Here is a 23,196-nt window from a genome sequence, read left to right on the forward strand (position 1 = left end):
GCAGGCATTTTAAAGGCTGAGCAAATCCAGGGCTGATTCTACTTGTTCCTTTAATATGATTATTGACTTCTGCAGCCTAAGAAATTGCGTATTTTTATCTGAGTGATGGAGCGCAGAGGGAAATGAACACTTGGTCTGATGTTCGCCCGATCCCCTCAGCGCTGGAACTCTGTGTGAAGTAGCGGACTCGGTGGGCGGGTTCGGATACGCACCAGAAGAGGGCGGCGCCGCCCAGGCCGCCGATGGTCACGTCGGTGAGGCCGTCGCCGTTCAGGTCCATCTCCCCGTGGATGGACTGGCCGAAGAACTTCAGGGTCTGGCCGTCTCCACCCGACGGGATGCGCTGCGGAAACCCCGGCGAGAGGCATTACGTCAGAAGAGCCTCTTCGAAAAGGACGGGGCGGGTTAACCCACATCCCCCTGCAGGAGCTGCGGACACCTGCCCCAGCGGCCTCATGGGGACCTCTCTCAGGTGCTCCCCGAGGACGTGCTTCCTACAGCGCGGTCACTTCGCGGTCACCTCGGGGTCCTGACCCTAGAGCGAGGGGAGTGACAGAACCTCGTCCTGTCTGACCCCAAGGAAACACTGCGATGGGCTCCGCTGTAGCTGCTTCCAATCCCGCCGCCCCGGGGAGCTGGAAGGCGCGGGAACCTTGAAAACGCATCACTTGAGCAGCCTGGAGAGGGACCGGTGTCAGGGTCGGTGTGTTCACTAAACTTGGGGCCGGGGACCAAGGGCACATTCCTCCAAACACACTCTCCGCCTGCCGCCTCCTTCACCATAGACTCACTCCCCTCACACGTGCCCACCGCCTGGGGAGGCCACAGACGAAGGCGGAGCGTCCTCTAAGGCTGACTTGTGCGCGTCCCCACACGTAACATTTGCCACCTGCACTCCTGACTCAGCTCTGATAGAACCCGATGGTAAGGAGACAGGACAGACGGACCCTCCCTAAACTTGGGGACGCCCTCATCCTCCCATTTCCAACGGAAAAGTCCCAGATTTGCCATCTCTCCTTCGGAAAGCGGTGCCCTCTGGGGACCAGGCACACTGAGGGTGGTAAGTAGCAGTGCTAAAACGTACTCTTTTGCCCGGCTGGTGTGGCTCAGTGGGTGAGTATCAACCCATGAACCAAGAGGACACTGGTTCGATTCCCGGTCAGAGCACATATCAGAGTTGCGGGTTCGGTCCCCGGTGGTGGGCATGCAGGAGGCAGCCGATTGATCTCTCTCATCAATGTTCTATCTCTCTACCCTACTCCCTTCCTCTCTCTCTAAAATCAACAAAAACATATACTTTTTAAAAGTGCTCTTTTTTCGGTTTGTGCTTTTTTTGTTTTGTACCATTTAAAAGATCAGATTATGGAGAGTGGCAAATAACACACACAAAAAACTAGATAAAAGGATGAAATACAAAGTAATCCTTCTATAAAGATGACTTAGGAGCCGGGCCGGTGTGGCTCAGTGGTTGAGCGTCAGCCTAGGAACCGGGAGGTCCTGCTTCGATTCCCGGTCAGGGCACAGGCCCAGGTTTCGGGCTCGCTCCCCAGTGTGGGGCGGGCAGGAGGCAGCCGATCCATGGTCCTCTCTCATCATCAACGTTTCTCTCCCTCTCCCTTCCTCTCTGACATCAATAACAACAATAAAAAAAGGTAACTCCGAAGAGAATGAGAAATCTCATTGCCCAGGAGTCAGAAGAAAGAAACCAAGCAAGTCCTGAAGCTGGACAGGTGGGGCCTGGCACGACCGGGGCATCGAGCGGGAGGGGCTGGGGGACCCACCTGCGCGTGCTGCTTCCGCAGCGACCGGCCGCGCCCGTGGAAGATGTACACGGCGCCCCCGTGGTCGTCCTCCAGGGGCGCGCCGATCACCACGTCGTTGAAGCCGTCCAGGTTGAGGTCCCTCACGGCCGCGATGGCCGTGCCGAAGCGGGCCCCGCACGGCTCATTCTTGTTCTTCTTGGTGCACGCGGCGTGCTTCAGGGACGAGCAGCAGGTCTGCGCCACGGGCTCCAGGCTCATCTGATACTCAAACCTCGTCTGGAGGGGACACAGGGACAGGACGGTTTCTGCAGGGGCCACGGGGGGGGGGGGTGCACAGGAAAGGACACAGGGACAGGACGGTTTCTGCAGGGGCCACGGGGGGGGGGGGGTGCACAGGAAAGGACACAGGGACAGGACGGTTTCTGCAGGGGCCCGGGGGTGGGGGGGTGCACAGGAAAGCGCCGCCAGGAAACACCATGTGAGCATCCACCGTGCAGGCTGTAAGATTTCTTACAACCCAGCCTGAGAGCCGAGTGTAGACGGTGGGGAAGAAGCCGGCTGAGGGTTTTAGTGGGTCCTCTTAATGCAAAAGGGTGAGGGGATCGCCCAGTGTGTGTTCTTAAAGCCAAAGAACTGACTTTTGAAATCCTCCATCCATGTCCCACCCTTTCTCCTCCCAATATTGAGCTCCTTTGAAAAGTCTCCATAGATTCCCCCTCATAGAGGACCCCCTCTGTTCAAAAGCAAGCTTTCCCCAAACCTCTCCAGAGTGAAAAAGCCAAAAACTCCGTAACGGCCCAGCGAACGAGCAGCAACGGGCAGAAAGGAACATACTTTCTTGGGAAAAACAGGATAGGATCCCAAAACATTGGCAGAAGAAAGAAAGAAAAAATGATAGAAAGGAAAATAAATAATTTGTGAATTAAATAATTAATATGAAGAGACTCTGAAAATTTAAAAAACCAAATAAATAAATACTGACTTGCTGTAAGCAGCAAAACAAACAAAACAACAACAAAAATAACTTTTCTAATAAATCAATCAATAGTTATTTCACCTACAAATAGTGTCTAAAGTCAGAATCTCACTTCAGCCCAGCGAGATTTTCCAAAGACCACACATTCAGCTTGTTCACTACAAAGATTTGATGTCATTGCCTGAAATTCCTGACACCTCCCCCTCCCCTCCCCCGCAAGCGACCCACACCCCCAGGCCACTCACACCTCCAGGCCCCCCACACCTCCAGGCCACCCACACCCCCAGGCCCCCCACACCCCCAGGCCCCCCACACCCCCAAGCGACCCACACCCCCAGGCCCCCCACACCCCCAGGCCCCCCACACCTCCAGGCCCCCCACACCTCCAGGCCACCCACACCCCCAGGCCCCCCACACCCCCAGGCCCCCCACACCTCCAGGCCCCCCACACCCCCAGGCCACCCACACCCCCAGGCCCCCCACACCCCCAGGCCCCCCACACCCCCAGGCCCCCCACACCTCCAGGCCCCCCACACCTCCAGTCCCCCACACCTCCAGGCCCCCCACACCTCCAGGCCAGAGCTCATGAATGGCTGCCTGTGAGCTATGTATGTATCTCCATCCTATATATTCTGTTTGAAAAGAATAGTTCACATTCCGAAGCAGGAAACGCCTAGCGGTGTGAACACCTTTATAAGGACTGTAAACCTTCCTTTGGAGAAGAGGGGCCGCGGGCCCTGACACTGTTTTTGCTCCTTTTCCAGACCTGAGTGCGAAAGCAGCGCCACATGATCTGTTTGAAATGGAAAGAAAGGAAGAGGTTGTCCCACTCTCCCCAGACCCCGTCCCGGTACCTGGTTCAGGGCGTACACGTACACCTTCCCCTGCTCCTCCTTCTCGGCCCCCATGAACATGGGCGCCCCGACCAGGAGCACGTCCGTGTGGGAATCTTTGTCGATGTCCACGGTGGTCAACACGCTGCCGAAGTAGGAGCCGATCTGGGCACACAGCACAGAGCAGCCGTGTGAGGCGCACCGGGCACTGGGGAAGCGGTGCCTGTCTTTCTGGCTCTCACCATCTGACCGTGCGTGAGGTCAGAGGGCGCAGGGGATGAGCCGCAGAAACGGGGTGATCGGGAGCGCCTCTGGGCTCTCAGCTCTGCCCAGACCACTGACTAGCAGGGCCCCCAGAGGGGGAGGGGGGACAGAAGGGGGAGGGGGGCGGCTGCTACAGATTCCGTAGCTTCCGAGAAAGGGCTTCCTTTGGCTTTCTCCCCAACCTCGTGCTTCTCCAGGTCGGACAAGACCAGTGACACTGCAAAGATTGTTTTTTAAAAAAGAAACGCCATGAGGTAAACAATGGAAGGCGTTCGGACGGGGGCCAGTGCATGCTGAGAGGCCACGGTGTGCACACACGCCCCGAGGCCGCAGGAGGGGCTGGACGGGGTGGGATCTGGGGCAGCGATTTCACAGGTGAGTCTCAGACACTGTCTCCCAGCTCAGGGCGTGGTCTAGTCCCAGCCGCTGCGGGGGACAGGGTGCGGGGACCCCCCGCCCCTTGCAGCAGTATGTTCTCTCTTTATTTATTTATTTATTTATTTATTTATTTATTTATTTATTGTTTTTTCTTTTTTAGAGAGAGTGGAAGAGAGAGGGAGAGACAGAGAGAAACATGGATGTGAGAGAAACGCATGGATTGGTGCCTCCTGCGTGCGCCTGGGCCGGCGGCAGAGGAGCCTGCGCCCCAGCAGGGACCCGCCAGCCATGGCCCTGGCCTGTGGCGGACGCTGGCTCCTCGCTGCGGGGTCTGCTGGCGACACCTGAGCTGCACTGTGCGCTGGGCTGCGGGGAGACCCCTGGGGGCGCGGCGCTGAGCGGCCCCCAGGACTTTGGGGGGGTGCCTGTCACTCAGTTCCTCCCACCACGGGGCTGCTCTCCCTGCCTGGCCCCCCACGGCGCCTGCCACCGTCTACCTTCTCACCTGCCCAGGCGCTGTCTCTCACGAAGACCTTCCGCACCAGTCCGCGCTCAAAGCCATCCTTCCACCTCCCGCACGTCCTGTCTGTGCTCTGCCGCCTTCTTCCTAAGCTGCCTGCTCTCTCTCTGTACGTGTATTTGTACCCCCGCATCCGCATCTATCACCTACTCATCCCAGCTCCGCCTCCATCCCAGGGACATAGCCCGAGGCCAAACTCACTTTCCATGCCTCCGAGAGCCCAGCCCAGGCCGGTCTCAGCTGAGGTGGAATGAGGCTCCCGTGTTGCTGAAGCTGCGGACAGCAGGCAGCTAAGTGGAGTCTGCCCAGAGTGTGGACGGGGGACTTACAGCCATAACTTCTCGCTCACCTGCTCTCCCCGGAGCGCCTGCAGGATCCTGACGTCCCCGCCCTCCATCCTGTAGACGATGACCTGCCCGGTGTGGTTGTAGCGGGGCTGGCCCGCGATGTACAGCACGTCTCCCCCGGGGACGGTGGCCGAGTTCACCGCATAGCCTGGCAGAGAGAGGCCAGATGCATGCTCTCCCCCCGGGTCTGCACCCAGAGCACCGAGGCCCATCTCAGCGGGGGCAGCATCATCTCACATTTTCACACGGACTTGGCAGTCAGTATGCGCACGGACACGCAGACACGCCGTGTGGGTAGAAGCTTGGAGGGCTCTCTGATGCTCGAAGCACCTTTGTCCTCCAAAGGTGCTCCCGCACCTCCATTTCCCACCGTTTAAAGGCACAAATAACATAACAACGGTGACAGGAAAAAAGAAAAACATTCACAAAAGAGCCTCAAAATTGCAATGTGCCACTTTGTAATGCATCAATGCTAGTTCATCTGGACATGCGTCTCTGAGCTGGAGGAAGTAATAGTTTCACGGAGTTGGAATCATAGCAAATGCAAGACTTTTCTGTGCTGTGGCCTATGTTTTAAATTGTAACTTTAAATGCTTGAAGCCGGTTTCTCTGAGTTAAAGCATAAAAGACTTACATTATTACACAGGTTTCTTCCCCGATGGAATAGTGGGTGTTAGGTGGGCTTAATTTTTTGGTATTATACTTAAGCCTGGAAAGACATCTTTTAAAACTTAATTTCTTTCTTCATTAACATTTTTTAATGATAAATTTCAAGGAATAGATTCCTGGACCAAGTTTTTAATGGTTCTTACAGTGTTTGGCAAATTATTTCCAGAAAATTTGTACTAATTAACTCCATGAACAATCAAAGGAGAGAAGTTTCATCAAACTCTCCCAAACACTATGTGTCATTGGTATTACTTCAATTGTGGGCGAATGAATAGATGCTAACCATAATCTAATCATAGTAACTTGCTGGGATGGTAATTTGCATTTGTTTGATTAAAAGTGAATGTGGACAATTTTTCATGTTTAATTATTTTCTTCTTTATAATTGGACTTGTATGTCCTTTAGAATTTTAAATTGGATGTTTAAGGCAGATTATTATTAATTTTCGAGCAAAGAATGAGATTTGTTCTTTGTGTCTTTAGAAAACAGAGTTAAATCAATCGGGAAAAATGACCAGATTTCAACTCTATGGAAGGAAGAAATGTTCTAATGACCAGAGCTGCCCCGCACTGGGCCGGACAGCGGGTGACCTGTGAAAACGCCACAGAACAGCACTTCACGAGAGAATTACATTGACAACGTACTTACCGAGTATTTTACTACAGGGCGATCGTTCCACTCTCTAAAGAGACGGAGATTCTTGTACTAAACCAGTGATGGTGAAACTATGACACGCGTGTCAGAGGTGACACGCGAACTCATTTTTTTGGTTGATTTTTCTTTGTTAAGTGGCATTTAAATATATAAAATAAATATCAAAAATATAAGTCTTTGTTTTACTATGGTTGCAAATACCAAACAATTTCTATATGAGACACGGCACCAGAGTTAAGTTAGGGTTTTTGAAAATGCTGACACGCCGAGCTCAAAAGGTTCGCCATCACTGTACTAAACTGTTTTATTCTTACAAGCCCTACAGAAACACCATTTCTCAGGCCTATTTTCCTCATGGACATTTTTCTCACATTCTCATTTCTTCATCTGCCTTTGAGCTTTTAAAAATTATGACACACAGCAGACGATTCTTTTGCAAACATGTCATGTGTCATATTTCTGCGTTGCTAACCAGGGGATTGCTTAAAAACAAAACCTAGGGGTCACGTTCATGCGTAAATAAACCGCGAAGAAGGACGTGGGAACAGGCTGTTTAGCCGCGCTGCTCTGCTAGGAGACGTCAGGGAGGGAGCCAGGAGGGCCTCTAGGATGCACTGATTTTTTTTTGTAATTTTCAGAGTGCGAAATGCAGACTAATAAAAGAAACTTTAAAAAGTGGGCTGGCAACGATGAGGCTCAGAGCGAGCGATTACTCAGTTCATCGGCTCTGAGATGCGCACTTGGCAACTGGAACCACCAGCTGGGCCCTCCATGGCACCGAGACCAGCGGGCCGTGGCTGTGGGTGCGCCCGGGGCGCCAATGACAAGGCAGAGGGAGGGGACAGGGGGCCAAGGGAAGCCCGACTTCATGAAAGGAAGCTGATGATAAACACGGACGCCTGGCATTGCTTTGAGAAGAGGAAGAGCACAGGCTTGAAGAGGAAGGGACGTGGACGGCCAGGCCCTGTGTGTGGTTTATAAAGACTAAGTCCCGCCCTCAGCTCCTCTAACCCCTCGGGGACGTGCTGGCACTGGGTGGGGGAATGGCAGCCGGCGGGATCTGTCTGGATCTCATGCATTTGCCTCCCATCCTCCCTTTGCTGGGACTCTGTCTGCCATGATCAGCAACCAGCAAGCTGGGCGGAGGAGCAGGAGGAGGCGGGAGAGGGGTGAGGCTCTTGACGATATTCTCACCGTCAGACCCACCTGCTAAGCTCTACTGGCCTAAGGCGGTGAGTTCCTGGGCCACAGCCAGACGGGCCCTGGCCACACCCTGAGCGACATTTAGCAGCTCCAGGGCCACGCGTTCTCCTCGCTGCTGCACAGGATGGATGTTTACAGAGTCTTTACCTCTTGCTTCCTGAGTAAGGGTTTCCATGGTCTAACGGCTCGCCATCCACACGGAGTCTAGCCATGAGCTCAAACTCGTCCTAATTTGTAACCCAGGCAAGGAAACGTTTTGAAAGCCACCTTTCAGATTTAGAATAACATTTCAGAGGGGAAAAAAAGCTATTTTATCCTCTGCTCCCCTTCTGGGTGCTTCTCTGTTTTGAAGGAAATGTTATATGTATGAATTGGTTGTAGAGGAGTCCCGAGTCCCATAGGACCTGAGAGTGTGGGGAACCTGCAGAGGCCACCTAATCAACCTCGGCCGTCCTACGGCACAGGACGTCTCATACCAGCCGTGACCGCCCGCCTCGGTATCTGTCATCTCATCCAGACACGTAGCTTCCTCCCTGAGGTATGGATCCACCTTATTTACCCGGTTTCCGGTGTGTGAGTCAGGGTTTGGCACCTCGCGGGCACTCGCTGCTTGTTCGTGCCCCTGGACCAACCCCGTCAGGCACAGTGGGAGGGGCAGGTGAGCACGGAGCAGGAATCCAGAGACCTCTGTCCCAGCTCCCGGCGGCCACAGGCAGCTGTGACCTGATTCTCCTATTCCTCAGTTTCCTAATTTGGAAAGTCAGCGCTCTGAGACCGCCTTTAAAGCTAAAGCTCAGCAAGCGTTTTAAGCCCAACTCCCTCCTTTTTCACCCCATCCTCCGGAGACTAGCCTTTCTTTCCTAACGGTCCTTTCTTCACGATCTTGGGGGAGGGGCAGGCAGAAGGGGGTTGTTTCCAGATCTGGATCCTCTGGATCATCTCCTAGCGACCCCTCTTAGTTTGGCATTTTCTTTTCTAATGCGTGAGGCTTAGAGCAATGCATGACTGTTTTTCTCCTCCTTTTGAGAGAGCAGAAATAGACTAGACCTTTATTCATGCATGTCAATGGTCTCAAGGGGTTTGGACACTCACATTTTACCTGCTGCTGACGGTGGACAAACAGGGGCCACCTGCTAGCCTGACTAACTCAGGGGAGGCCTGCGTGGCGGCCTTGCAAACTCAGAGACCTCAAGTGACCACAGGGGAGGGTTTGAAATTAAACTTTTTAAATTAAAAAGCAGCCTATGGTGGGTAGTCATGTCCTAGGCCAGTATCTTCCCTGACAAAGATCAACTTTGATCTTAACTGAGCCTATTGTCTTTCTGCATCTATGGTAACATGCCTTTGGAATGTCAGGGTAATGTCCCTTTTCCCGGACCCCCCAGGGTACAACCAATGTGTCAGGGCACAAGGCAGAGACCACAAACTCCCCCATTGTTATTGTGATCCTGTTCATTGTTGACTATGAACTATCCTGTACCCACCCAAGTAAAGGAAGTGAGTGTCTTATCATTTTACTTTTTATCCAATCTCAGAGGTCCCTCCCAACCCCTTTGCTTTCTCCCACCGCCCTAATCTATCACCAACGGTTTCATGTAACCCACCTCCGTCTACGCCTTGGATGGTAATGTATAAAAATAGGTGAAAAAATCACCATTTTCCAGAGCAGTATCTCAATATGTTGAGATTCTGCTTCCCGGCAATTGTCGACAGTTTGGCTCAAATAAACTCACAAAATTCTTTGTGAGGCTTGACTATTTCGTACGTGAACATTACCATTATATATTTTTATTTATCGAAAAGCCTCAAGCCTTTTTTCTTTTTAAGTTTCCTTGCCTCTACAGCTTTCCTATGTGCCTGAAAGGAGATGCTTGGACCTACCAGTGAATACCTTGCTACCCTCTTCTGCAAACAGGAGGAAACTAGGACAGGGACAGACCCGCCTCCAGGACAGAAGGATCGGAGAGGAATGCTAACGTGCTAACCCATGAGCCCCATGAGCCATCTGTGTTCTTCACCCAGCAGCCCAGCCCTAGGAACCACGCCTCGGGCGAGAGAAGACTTCCAAAATATTTGTTGAGTGCATAGGAGCTGGGAAACTGTACCTTGGAGGCCTTTCTCATCCTAGGCCCTCCCAACCATTGACTGAGATCAGTTAGATGATAGCAGAGTTCCCAGGTGCCCCCTGGACAGCCCTGCCTGGTACCGATCAGAGTAAGGTCATACCAGACACACTCCTCCTCATTCCAGACAAGCCTTTGGAAAACGAGCAGGTGCTGCATCGCTGGGTTTAAGTTCCATATTCCTCTTAGGGAACAGAGCTGTTAAAGAAGACGCTGTCTGACAAGACAAACTAAACGTTTCTTTTCCAAAATTAGGACCCATAAAAAAAACTAATGATAGAGGATATTTAAGAGACTATGAACAGTCAACAATAATAAACACTTAAAAATTGGCTAGCCCAGTCCATGTGGCTCAGTGGTTGAGTATCGTCCCATGAACCAAGAGGCCACTGGTTTGATCCCCAAAGAGGGCACGTGCCAGGTTGCAGGCTGAGTCCCCAGTAGGGGTCGTGCAGGAGGCAGCTGATCCATGATTCTCTCTCATCAATGTTTCTCTCCTCTCTCTTTCTCTCTCTCCCTCTCCCTCTCTCTTCCTCTCCCTCTCCCAAAAGCTATAAGAACATTAAAAAAAATGGCTAAAAGAGTAAATGGTAAGTGGTTTCCTCACAATGAAGTAAAACAGGATCTGATCTCTGGGATGTCAGCGGGGTCAAGGTTTCTTTTTCTTGCCTCACTTCCGCTCCACCAGGTCCCAAGGTTAAAGAGAGTACCAGGCCCAGAGACCTCGGAAGATGCGCATCCGCCTAAACCAGCCCCTGCACCGCCAGCCTCCGAGGAAGCATGCCTTCCGCGGTCTGCGTTCTGGCGAAGGCGCTCGGGGCTGGGAACTCCCACGGGTCCCGTAACACAGCGACCCTTGGAAGTGACCTCTGCATAGTTGTCAGTGAGCCAACAGAAACACCAGCAAACGATGCTAAAGATGAAACACACAAACACGACTACAAGCCATCACATTCTACTCATGACACCCCAACTTACCTAAGTAGGAGGCCAGGGGCTCATTCTTTTTGGAAGACTTCACATTGAAGGTGGTGTTTTGGGGGATGATGATCTGATTCCCCTTCTGCATGACGACCGTCCCGTTCCAGTCGTAGGCGCCGACAGCTCCGAGCATGACCCAGTCCTGACATCCGGAAGAGAAAACGACGGTTAATAAGAGCAGACACGCAGGTCAACAGTGCGATGGGCGCCTTCCTCGGGCTGCCCACACATCAGCCTCTGTAACCCTCACAATGGCCGTGCGGCCGGCCGCCGGGAGCACCTTCTCCATCCTCGGGGTCAGTGACGGGCCCGGCTGGTTCGATGGCACAACTGCACATCGAGTGTCAGCCGGCCTTTCCAGGGACCGCGCTGCCTTTTCCTCCATCAACCACAAACGACGTAATTTCTAAAGCTTTGTTCTAGGTGCCAAGAACCCTAGGTCTTAAATGTGGAATTCTAGCAGAACCGTTGAGTATCTTAACGCTGAGAAAAAGATCCACCCCATAGCATCAGCAAATGTTTTAAATCAAGCATTTCACACAGCCGGCTGCATGACTACGTAAACGGGGACCTGGCGTAACGATTCACAGCGGTTAGCGCCGCGCTGTGAGCTGTGCGAGAGAACACGTTTTCCCAGGAGGAGCTAGGAATGCCAGTCTCCTGTTGACCAGAAACGTCACCAGGATATGGTAAACCGCTCAGCCACCAACCACACGTTGTACTTGTCGTGCTGATGCCTGGGTGTTGGTTTGGGGAGAAAACCTCAAAAAAAATTCACATTCTTGAAATATATCCTTGAACTAGCTTTTTTTTTCTTGGAAGAAGAAAGCTATGAACAGGGGAGACGTACCTGGGAGTAGTGCGCGCTGAAGCCGGTCTGTGACATTTCCATCTCAAAGGAGGCTGCGGCCTGGTCGGCGGTGGCTGGAAGGAGAGAGACGCCCTTAGCACCGCGGAGCTGCAGGGAGCCCCGTCTCGGTCTTTCCCAACCGAACTTCACCCTTCAAGGCACTTCCAGCCCCATTTCTCCATCTAGAACCCCCGGGCAGGGCCGGGGCAGGGCACATCGGCAGAGCGCGTGCCTCCCATCCTTGCCCGCGGTTTCCGCACCCTTGCGGGGTGTGGCGGCGTCTCCACTCCTGCCGTGTCCTCACACACCAGCTGCGGACAGGCCTCATGGTGCTCTCTGTCCACAGGCTAAAGCCCGGAGCCCTGCAGGGGAAGCTCTGTCCAGGCCTCTCGTCCGGGGATTTCTGCTGAGATATCGGACCAAACTCGCCGGCTGCCTTACAGGGCGGAGGAAATGGCACTCACATCCTCACCCATATGTCCGGCTGGAGATCCTCTCAGAATTCCGTTGTTTGATAAAGTGGTAGGGATTCCAGGTTTGTATTTGTTCTAATTTCCGGCTGTGAGTATCACTCAGACCAGGAGGGGACTTTTTGACAGGGCTCTGGGCCACGTGCCATTCAATCTCTCTCTCTCTCTCTCTCTCTCTCTCTCTCTCACACACACACACACACACACACACGATCCTGTGTCCACGTTGAAGCTCTTCACTACAGCGCAGAGGTAGTCCCAAGCACCCCACGGGAATGTGCTACCCGCAAAACACCCACCAGCCCTCAGCCACAGCCGCGAGGGGACTGAGGGAATGCTGACTTACTGGCTCTCCGTGGGAGTTACTGATTTATCGGGCCTTGCGGAGACGTTAAAAATAGAGCATATTTTAAGAATGCCAGTCTGCCCTTTCATTGAGCCATGAGAATAATCCCATTTGTGGAATCAAACTCATTTCCTCGTTACTTCCTGGCATAAATTTGTTAACAAGTACACCCGCAATTGCCTTTTTATAGGACTGGATTCAGTGGGAAAATCAACCAAGAACTCAAATCGATCATTTTAATCTCACACATACCCTCTCACCTCCATGACCGAGATGCACTGTAACTTAATGGATCGCAGCCTTCACTTAGGCCCCCGGTACTTGGAGGTGCTTTCTCTGTATCTGCCAGGTCAGTGACAGGAACAGCAGCAAAGGCCTGCCAGCCCCCAGCCCTTTGCCGGCTGCTGCTCTGCTTGGATCTGAGGACAGACAGCAGGAAGCTCGGACATGCTGCGGCTGGATGGGCATCGTGGGAGCGGCCGGGGTACCTCCCTGAACTTCCTGCTGTCAGCGCCTCCCTGGCTGCCAGGTGCCCAGGTAGCCGCTCTAACCACTGTGCAGCCTCTGGTTGGGGAAGTCCGCGTTTCTCCCAAGGTCAGATGGGAAAGGGAGACCTGAGACCACGTTCTGATGTTCTTGGGCGAGTTGCTGGCACCCGCCCCCCACCAGGTGGCGCTGCCCGGGGCCGGCAGGGACTTCAGAATGGCTGTTTACTAGCAGAAGGTGGATGTTTATAGAGAATGCAGACTCCCCAAGTGCGCAAGGACATGACGCCGTTTCCGGTCTCACGATGAAAGAGAATCAGGGACAGGCTGCCCCAAACCCTCGTTGGCTGGCCTACATGGGAAGGCATTTTTGATCTGAGGAGTCCCTCATCAAGTAATTCCTCTCTTACTATAGAGGCCCGTCGGGGTGTCTGAGCACCCTGGAGGCATGGTGTCCCCAGGTCAGAACGACCTGAAATGTCACGTCAGGAAAGTGGACCCTCCTCCACCCGGTCCCTGACACAGGCTCCATTTCTCTGAGGCTTCGGTGACGGTTCCTGACGTCAGGGGACACACGGGACTGCATGGTGCTTCGCTGTCTCACGTAGCTCAGCCACGTGTCCTCTAGATGGCCTTAGCGGTTTGCTTCTATCACATCTCGACGCATGTCAGCGAACCATTAAAAGCGCACAAGGACTTGGAAAACCTCATCGTTTCCGTGAGGAGCGCCAGCGCGTGGCCTGGCCCGGGCGTCGGGGACAGGGGTGGCTGCCGCGAGCGCAGAGCCCCGAGAGGTGACTTGTCCACAGGACGGGGGCCGCCACGTGCTGCGGAAGCCGCTGTGACTGCGGCTGAAAAGCAGTTCCAGTGTTCGATTTCCTCAGGGCACAAGGAGCGGGGTGACAGGGGGCAGAGAAGTCCAGTCCCGATGGCCGGTCTGTGGAGCGCCATCGTCTCCACAGCGAACCTGCCACTGACTGGCTGTGTGCAGGCGTGAAATCAACAGGTGAGTTGTCACCTGCATTTATTTATTTTTAACTGAAAGAGGAGAGAGTGGGAGGCAGAGATGGGCACATGCCAGAGCGCGGTGCCTGCGGTAAGGGCCACTTGGTGAGACTGGTTTTATTTTAGGTGTGTAGATGTGCGTGTCCCGGTCACAGAGCAAGCTGGACTTATCGCCGGGGTCACTGTCAAGAAGCGCTCGAGAGCCATTACTCCACCTCACTCTCCCGCCTTCCTATTCATTTTAACATCCCCTGTAGCCCCTCCCCTGCATTGTCCTTGTCAGTGGCCCCTTTCACAGCAGGGCCCCTTCCCAGTGTATCTGACGCTCCCATCACCAGCCTCGAGCAGGACTGTGCTTTCACACGTCCACGTTCACGTTTAAGGTACAAAGACAACAGTCCTCCGTGTGGCCCCACAGCACAGACGCAGCGGGAGCCCTAGGGAGGGGCGCTGGGGTTCTCGTCCTCGGTGAGAAGGGCTGCCCTCTGCCCTGCGATCCCCGAGAGCGAGGAGGAAAAGGGGTGCCTGCCCACCACCCGAAGGCGTCCTTTCGTCAGGGAAGACCTAGCTGCTACGTAAGCTGTTCTTCCACCTCTTCTACCTAAGGCGACGCTCAGTGTCCCCGGTCGCCGTGAAAAAGCAAAGAAAGAATCTGGGAAGAAGTGACGTGACTTCGACACGCGTGTGAACCGCCGTCTCGCTGCCCTGGGACCGGGGCGCCATGGAGACCTCACAGCGGGCAGGCAGGACAGGAGGGAGGGAATGAACATGGAAGCCGCCGCCTGAGGACAGGCCCCTCGCCCCCAACAGGAAACAAACCCGAAAAACGACACCCGGCCCGCGTCGCCCTCCCTGAACCGGGGCCACAGGAAAGAAACAGGCCGCGCGGGCACATATTTGCTCCTGAACGTCCCCACGGGCCCCCGTCCTCATGGCTCTCACGCCCGCCCACGTGTCCTCACCCAGCCAGCCCCCAGCCCCTGGGCCATGTGACACTGCCACCCAGGCAAGGTCAGACCCAAGGTCAGACTACAGGAAGGGTCACTGCCCCACGCCGGCCACTGCACACAGTGACGCCCACCCAACCCCCCAGCCACGCGGCGGGAATGACGCGGACCCACCCCACGCCCACCTTCGAGGGCGAAGATCCTCTCTCCCAGCGCCTCCACGATGGTGACCAGGGCCAGCTCGTCCGACACGTTGAAGAAGTGCTTCTCGGTGGGCGCGCTGGCGATGGACTTGATCTCCTCCACGAACTTCTCGGTGCTCAGGTTCCCGCGGTTGTAGCTGCCGAGAATCTGAGGCAACAGAAATGGCGGGAAGGTGCCTTAAACTCTGTGCACAACAGGGGCTCAGGCGCCTTGTGGGTGAAGGAGAGTGTGTAGGGTCCTGGCCTAACGTGGTTTCATGTGCTCGCACCTTCTTGGGAGCATGATTACCAGAAGGTGGGGGCTCCCTGACAGTAACTGTTCCACGCCGCCATGGGGGCGGGGGATGTGAAGGGCAGTCCTGCGTGTTCGTGGACGGCTCCTGTGCTGCATTCCCGTGGACCTGTTTATTAACCGCCGTCTCTTAAAGATACGATAGCTCAAAAGAAACGCTACACTTTCTGACGGTCCCTGATGTGATGCTGGCCGGTGAGACCGCCGTCTGCTGGCGAAGCGAGAAGCCAGAGGGTTGCTTGACCTTGAATTCTTGGTTCTTCCTGAAAACCCTACCAAGGGGCAGGCTAACCTACCTACATTTTATTCATTCATTTCTTTATTAAATATATTTTATTGATTTTTTTACAGAGAGGAAAGGAGAAGGATAGAGAGTTAGAAACATCCATGAGAGAGAAACATCCATCAGCTGCCTCCTGCACGCCCTCTACTGGGGATAAGCCTGCAATCAAGTTACATGCCCTGATCAGAATCAAACCCGGGACCCTTCAGTCCGTGGGCCCATGCTCTACCCACTGAGCCAAAGCAACCAGGGCTGCATGTACATTTTAAACAGCAATTGGACGAGGAGCGATCTCGCTTGGAAGTCTGGGAAATAAACAATTAAGACTTCCTGTTTGAAACCAAAGGCCCAGACAGGGACATTCCTTTTCACAGAGAAGGAGGCGGGGCTGTCTGTTTGTGTGAGCTATAATTATTTACATGTTCTAGAAGGTTCTCTTGAACATTTGGTTTACTTTTAAGAGAAAGGTTTATGGAGATATCGTTTATATGCAGTAAAAGCCACTCTTTTTAGGTAGACAATTGAGTTTTGACAAAGCTAGGCCCTGTGTCACCACCGCGTGGAGACAGGGAATGTTCCCGCCGCCCCAGGCTCCCTCTGGCTCCCTTGTGCCCACCTCCCTCCCCAGCCCCTCAGGGACCCGGTCTGTGCTCTGCCCTGACAGCCTGCTTTTCCAGGACGTCAGACGCAAGGCATCAGCGGCATGCAGCCGTGCGCCTGGCTTCTGTCACTGTGCCTGGTGCTCTGACAGCCATGCCGCTGCCGCAGCCGCTGTGTGGGAAGCCCAGCCCCTCTCACCGGGATCCCTCCCACCGCGAGGCACCCGATGCATTTGTGGGGGACGTCTGGGCTGCTTCCAGTTTCGAGTGATTAAGAGTGAAGCTGCTAGAAACAGCCCTGCCGGGGTCTCTGTGTGGACGTTTTCCTTGCTCCCGAGTGCGGACCTGAAAGCGACAGCGCTGGTCCCACAGCAAGTCCGTGTTCAGTGTCATAAGAGACTGCGAGCCTGGCCGGCGTGGCTCAGCCCTATGACCCAGGAGGTCAGGGTTCGATTCCTGGTCAGGGCCCGGGTTGCAGGCTCGATCCCCAGTGTGGGGCGTGCGGGAGGCAGCCGATCCATGATTCTCTCCCATCATTGATGTTTCCATCTCTCCCTCTCCCTTCCTCTCTGAAATCCATAGAAACATATATTTTTTAAAAGAAGCTGAAGCGCTTAGGGTTAAGTCACTGACCACTGTCACAGGCGGAATTTGAATGCAGGCCTTTCTGACTCAAATACAGTGTCCTCTGCCCCCCCCCCCCCTACTCATCGCTTCGGGGAAGTGCCCGGAGTCCCTGCTGTTCAGATTGTGACGCGGCTGGTGCAGCTTCAAGTTTCTAGGCCGGGGTCTCTGTACCTCTGTACAAGGTGTGTGTGGGGGGGGGGGCGGGGGGGGGACTGCGGTGCCCTTTGGGAAGCTGCGACGTGAGTGGAGACGGGTGGGAAACTGGGGCCTAGGAAGGAAGCCAGGGACAGCGGGTCATAGGATGAGTCGGGGGTGAGGGGGCCGCAGAGTCTGGAGACTCAGAGACCGGGCCAGGCCGCCCACAGCCATGGGCCTGCTGCCCTGGGCTCCCCGATTCACAGCGCGGGGAAAGGAAAGCTACCCTCCTCTTGGGGAGCCTGAGGACAGGGAAGGCAGGTGGACACAGATAGAAAATGCCACTGTACGTGACAGCGTGCGGGTAAGGGTCCCTTAAATGACTGTCCGTGTTTGCGAAGCCTGTGTTCTGATGTCCTCCCCAGGGTCGGCGCCATGAGAAGCCGGCTGACTGCACGGAGCTGCAGGAGGGGTTAGAACAAGGCGCTAAAGGAGGGGTCAGTGCTCCGTCTCTCTGGCTGCACGTGGGAGGCAGTGCTGGGTGTGAACCGCGGTGTCTCTGCGTGGGCACAGGTGTGTCCAGGCTGCGGGCTTTCCAGGCAGCACCCATCATCACAGCCGCCAGGTGCCCTCGGAACCGAGGGAATGTCTCCTGCTCCGGTCCCTTCGCCTCCTGTCCGGCTTGCATGCGTTTACAGGGAACATTTTCGTAGCTGCTGTGGCGCCACTTGGCTCGCGCAGTGGGGGTGTGAGTGGCCTGGGCTCTGCACCCAGGGCACAGGCCGCGACGCGCATCTCCCGCCTCCCTACCCTCCATCACGCCGAGGGGTGGCACGCGGAGGAGCCCCCCCAGCTATGGGCCTGAGAGAGTCCCATCACCGCAGGGCCCGGTACCCACCGCAATGGAGAACCGCTGGATGCCATCCCCCTCGCAGTCCTGGATGACCTGGGGCAGCCGGTGGTTGTCATGGGACTCCCCGTCTGTCACGATCACCATGACTTTCTTGACGCCCCTGCGGGCGCCCCTGGCCTCCATGAAAGCCTCCTTCCTGAAAGGGTCCAGAGGAGAGAAGCTGGTGAACCGCCACCGGGGTGGGGGAGCCCCGGACAGGGCCCCAGGGAGCCGCTCTCCCTCCCCGGTCAGGTCACCGCGAGGCCAGGACTCGCACAGGCTTAGATTTATCTGGATGCGGAGCACCGTCCTGCTGACACACATCCCGGCACAGAGGCTGCAGCCTTTCCTTCTGGGGACACTCAGAGGGGCAGGTGTGATGGAGCGGTCACCGCACTGAGGCCAGATCTGAACGCCCTCCCGCCACGCCCTGCTCCACAGGCTCCCTTCTCTGCCCCGCAGCCTCTTCCTTCTGCCCTGGCACAGCTCTTGCTTTAGCTGCAGCCTCCCCCCACACCTCTCTCCCTGCACCCTGACCTGCAGAGCAGCCTGCAGGTGCACTGAGTGGGAGGGGCGATGGGCAAGAGACCATCTGTGGGCTGTGAGTGCCTGAGGGGCCTTGGGGGCTGGGAGGATGGAATGAGATGCAAGAATAAAGACCGCAGATGGCTTTGGTCGGAGTAGAGACGACAGGGTGACGGGCCCAGGAGGCCTGGGGCAGCCATGAAAGAGTTGGGAACCAGGTTTAGGACACAGACTGCTGGGGGTGGGGTGGGAAAAGGGGGCACGAGGGAAGGGAAAAGGCTGTAACCAAGTGGCAAAGGAAGGGACTGGGGTTTAACTCCAGCAGCATCTCTGGAGTGAGCTGGAGAGAGGAGAAATGGACGGTCTGTCTGTCTTGTGTGTTTTGTACACACACTTCCCCTCTATTTTTTCCTTTTACTCAACTCACGTTCCTTGCCGGGGTCTTGGTAGAGAAGAGTACATTCTACTTAGGCCCGAAATAATAAAAGGGCTGTATGTACTATTTTTCATGTTTTGGTATAAAATGCAGCAATCGTTGCACTGAGTGGTCCTCTTAAACATTTTACTCTGGTCCTGGGAGGAACAGCTGCAGCTTGGATTATGCCAACATCCCTGAAACCGCCTCCCAAGCCGTTGGCACCATCTGCCTCCGTTTCCCGCAGGCCAGGTGCGCAGTAGCCGCGCGGGAGGGGTGCTCTCGGAGCAGGGAGAGCGGACCTCGGGGATGTGCACAGAGGGGTCTGATCTGTGACCGTTTTTCCTGGAAAAGGGCTTGAAGCAAGCTCGACAAGCTGCCACCTTCCACCTTCATCCTGCTCAGTGCACACAGAGCGTTTTGCTGCACTGAAATTTTTACATTTAAATATTTCTTAAAATTTTCAATAGAAAGCAAATTAAAAAATACTGGCCATCGGGGACCTGTGTGTCTGCCGTCTGCACTAGGCAGGAGGTTCCCTGACTTCTCTCCACGCACAAGCAAAGGTGAAAACAGACGCGAGAGGCGGGTATGTAAGCGAAGTTCATGTACGTCTCATGGAGTCAGTCCTTCCAGTCCTGTGCCTGGGAGGGTCCCCTGCACTCCCCAACTGTCCAGAAGGCAGACATCAGCGAGGGTGGTTGGCAGACCTTCCGTGAGGCACATGTGGCAGCCCTGAGACCAGCACTGGCTCCAGGTGACAGAGGAGTGGCCACTGGCTGACGCCCGAGCACACCCTTCTCTCAAGTACCTTCAGCAAATCGCCCTGGGCCCCCAAAGACTCGCCCCAGGTTCTGTCTGTAATTTAAACCCCGGCCCTCCTGCAGGCCTGTAAACATGGAAACATCCCAGGGGAGCCCTCTCCTTGGGATAGGAGGGTCCGGGCCTTATGATTGATTACACGTGTGAACCTACTGCAAAGGAAGGAAACTTGGGGCAGGGATAGGGGGACACACACGCATTTTGAACTGGGGGACACGGGACATGGAAGTCAAGGATTCTTAAGAAACCAAAAGTAGTGTTTGAGACTGGCCCTGCCCGAAAGCAGTAAGCAGCGATTAAAAATATCCTCAACCGCGAAAAACGGGTGGACAAGAGGACTGCTGAGCCCTGTCACAGGGGCTCATTTATACACAGAACTCAGTGACCTCTGTGCGCCCACCGCACGGGCGGCCACGCAGGGCGTGGTATCCGAGTGGGACTGTGCAGGGCGAGGGGGCCGGAACCGTGCTCCGGGAGTGTTCAAAGCCTCGTATTCATGCTGCAGCGGTCGCCTCGGGGCGCACAGCGAGGCCCCGGGGCTCGGAGCGGTGGGGGAGCGCTGTGGCTGGCCGCTGTGGCTGACCGTGGGCGGCCACACTGGGCCGAGACCCGGGGAGGCCTCAGTGCGCCCAGCCGCGCTCCGTGCTGGCGGCCCGTGGGCAGGGACCTGCACAGGGGCCCCCGCTGAGCGGGGTTAGCTTCTCTTGGGCCCATGTAAGGGGAACCACGTGCTTTTCTAACGCTGACGAGGCTAAAGCTGCACATGGAGCTAACATTTCTGACCATCCAGGCCCTTCTTTGGAGTGTGTGAAGCCCTGACCGGCAGGCAGGCGAGGGGCACGGGCAGCGGCTCTTCAGGGTCAGGGGGTCCCGGGGCGGAAGCCGCAGCTGAAGGCTCTTAACACCAGACAAATGCCTGTCAGACTCGGGGGTTGCTCCAGTGTTTGCTCCGTGTTTGCGCAGAAGCTTAGGAGTTCTCACGGTGACGGAGCGGAGGAGCAGGGGGAGACAGAGCTGGAGGAGATGGGAAATCCAGAAAGAGCAGGTCTGCGCTGCGGAGGGCGGGCCGGTGGGCTCTTGTAGAAGGAGGTCCAGCCACAGAGTCGGCAGGAGGGAGGCAGGGGTGGAAGTCGGAGGGATTTGGAAGAAGTAAGAAAGAAGAAAGAGCCAGCATCACATCCACTTCTTGCAATGTGTGCGCTGAGCATGGTTTCAAATAAGGCAATACTGGACGTGGCCTCTTACACTCCTGTTTGAGCGCTCTCATAACCTCAGGCCGGTGCTGGAAAATGACAGGCATACGAGGATGTAAATATGTACCAAATAGAAGTGCACAGACCATGTTTTTTAAATAGAAAATCCTAGAAGCTGGGAATAAAGACGAGAGGGAAAGACAGTCCCTCCTGTTATGTTGTATTGCCCAAGAGCACAATGCTGTAGACGACCGGGTTTTTGATGGATTTTCCATCGATTTAACCCTTGGAATAAACGGAAAGAGAAGAAGAGAGACTGTATAATAGAAAAACCTGATTCTGGAACTGCAAGCTCACTGGCCGAATCCGGCTTTAAACAAGATGGCTCTAAGCATCGCCAAGGTGAGTGTTCGCTGCGCGCTGCGAACGGCCAGGCCGGAGACGCTGGCTGTGGCGGGTTTGGTGGCCGCGTACCTGGCTGTGTCGATCCCGAGGGCGGTCATGGTCTGGCGGCCGCCTCTCTGGATGATTTTGTTGGCAGCGAGGAGCACGTCCTCCGTGGAGGAGTAGGTGTTGAGGTTGAACTCGTGGGTCACGTTCTCTCCGTACTGCACGATCCCGACCTGAAAGACCAGCCGTGAGTCAGTGGTCCAGCAGCGGCCCAGGCCCAGCTTCGTGCAGGTTCAACATGTATGTGAGGGGTGACCCATCTGCGTCTCAGCGAGTGTGAGAATCTAGAGAACACACCTCCTCCAACTTCGACAGCAGTAACGTAACTCTACGGGCAGCCAGAGCCCAGAGAACAATGAAGGTGCTGTTAGTCAACTCCTCAAATGGTCGGTCTGTCCCTCTGGCAGTTTTCACTGCAGACGTGAGTGGGCCACAGGGGATACACTGGGACACCCCACCCCCCCTCCGCAGGCTTTGCCATCGCTCCCCCGGAGCTTATAGGCTACAAGACAGAGACCCAACACACGATCGCTCAAACACACGCCCAACTGCAAACCATGACAAGGTCTGTAACGGAAAAGCTGTCATTAGCAAGTTCAACCTCGGGCCCTGATTTAAAATGGGGGCTCAGGGAAGAGACCTTACTGGGTGCTATGAGGACAGAGGCCTGTCCGGGGTGGAGGCTGGGAGGGAGGAGGGAGTCCAAGGAGGGAACTGTGGACGCGAGGAGCTGAGATGGGGAAGAGGGAGGTACTGTCCCAAGAGCAGGAAGACAGTCGGTGACCCTGGACCAGGACTGCGGGCAGAGGGGAGCTGGAGAAGGCTCGACGCGCAAGCAGGGGTCACTGTGTGAGGTGTGCACCTGGCTCAGCCCTTCTCCCACCCCCTTTTGCTCCTGTCTTCCCACTCTCCCTGCCTTCCTCCTTCATTATGTTTTAAATAATTTAAAGAAATATATTTTTATTGATTTCAGAGAGGAAGGGAGAGGGAGAGAGAGAGATAGAAGCATCATTGATGAGAGGGAATCATTGATCAGCTGCCTCCTGCACGCCTCCAATTGGAGATCGAGCCCGCAACCTGGGCATGTGCCCTTGACCAGAATCAAACCCTGACCTCCTAGTTCATAGGTCAATGCTCAACCACTGAGCCACACCGGCAGGGCACTTCCTCCTTCCTTTCCCTCTTAATCACAGATTGGGTACTGTAGGCAGAGCCACGTAAGAAGACAAGAAAGGTAACATGTGTGATCCTCTCCCCCCCAGAGATGCCCATTTCCCCTGTTCCATTTTCACACCCTCCTTTCAAGGTGGATGTGAACCAGTAAGCGAATCCACAACAAGAACTGTGCCTGAAGATACCTGTTCTTTAACTTTCTACCCCAAATCAGGGACTCAGAAAATTCTCTCCCCCAAACGGATGTCTTTTCCACACAGGAATCCTGGCACCTAATCTCCCGGGCAGGGGATGGCGCGGAGGCCGGGCTGCCTTCTTCGCGAGGCAGCGCCTGGTGTGCCCACTGGTAGAGTCGCCCGTGGCGCTTGCCTAAGAGCCAGTCCTACCTCCAAGGGGCCCAGAGGGTGAGCATCGCCTCTCCGGCGCCCCCTGATGACACCACGGTCCTCAGAAACCTGTAGGCTCCTACATCGTTAGTCTGATTTATAGTTATAATTCCATAGCTGGAAACCAAAAGCGGACGCTGGCATTTGCAGGAGCAAATGAGAGACTCTCCAATTTGAAAGAACCTTATTGTCCTTGGGCTACTTCGTGGAGTGTGCCGGGCGTCTCGGGCGACTGTGTTGCCACATCCAGAGAAAAGTCCTCTCCTGTACTGTTACTGTTTCTTAAAGAATGCTCTGTCCTAATTTATTTAAATCAGGGTGATAGAATTACCTCCGCATTTTCTACATAAGGAAACTGGGTTTAAAAAACTCACTCCCGCTGTGAG

General features: G+C 55.0%; 1 protein-coding gene across 3 annotated transcripts in view; it reads right to left on the reverse strand.

Moving 5' to 3' along the window:
- ITGA1 (integrin subunit alpha 1) overlaps window positions 1-23,196 on the reverse strand; it is a 129,563-nt gene that overhangs the window by 32,234 nt on the left and 74,133 nt on the right. For all 3 annotated transcript variants that reach the window (XM_036307939.1, XM_036307940.1, XM_036307942.1), the window contains exons 7-15: window positions 21,276-21,424; window positions 17,853-18,003; window positions 15,001-15,166; window positions 11,563-11,636; window positions 10,710-10,854; window positions 5,084-5,229; window positions 3,594-3,737; window positions 1,782-2,039; window positions 213-343 (exon numbers count right to left, since the gene is read on the reverse strand). In XM_036307939.1, coding sequence (XP_036163832.1) covers window positions 213-343; window positions 1,782-2,039; window positions 3,594-3,737; window positions 5,084-5,229; window positions 10,710-10,854; window positions 11,563-11,636; window positions 15,001-15,166; window positions 17,853-18,003; window positions 21,276-21,424 — 1,364 coding nt within the window. The remainder of the gene's footprint in view (window positions 1-212; window positions 344-1,781; window positions 2,040-3,593; window positions 3,738-5,083; window positions 5,230-10,709; window positions 10,855-11,562; window positions 11,637-15,000; window positions 15,167-17,852; window positions 18,004-21,275; window positions 21,425-23,196) is intronic.

The sequence above is a fragment of the Myotis myotis genome, unplaced genomic scaffold, assembly GCF_014108235.1.
Source record: "Myotis myotis isolate mMyoMyo1 unplaced genomic scaffold, mMyoMyo1.p scaffold_m19_p_5, whole genome shotgun sequence".
Lineage (NCBI taxonomy): Eukaryota > Metazoa > Chordata > Mammalia > Chiroptera > Vespertilionidae > Myotis > Myotis myotis.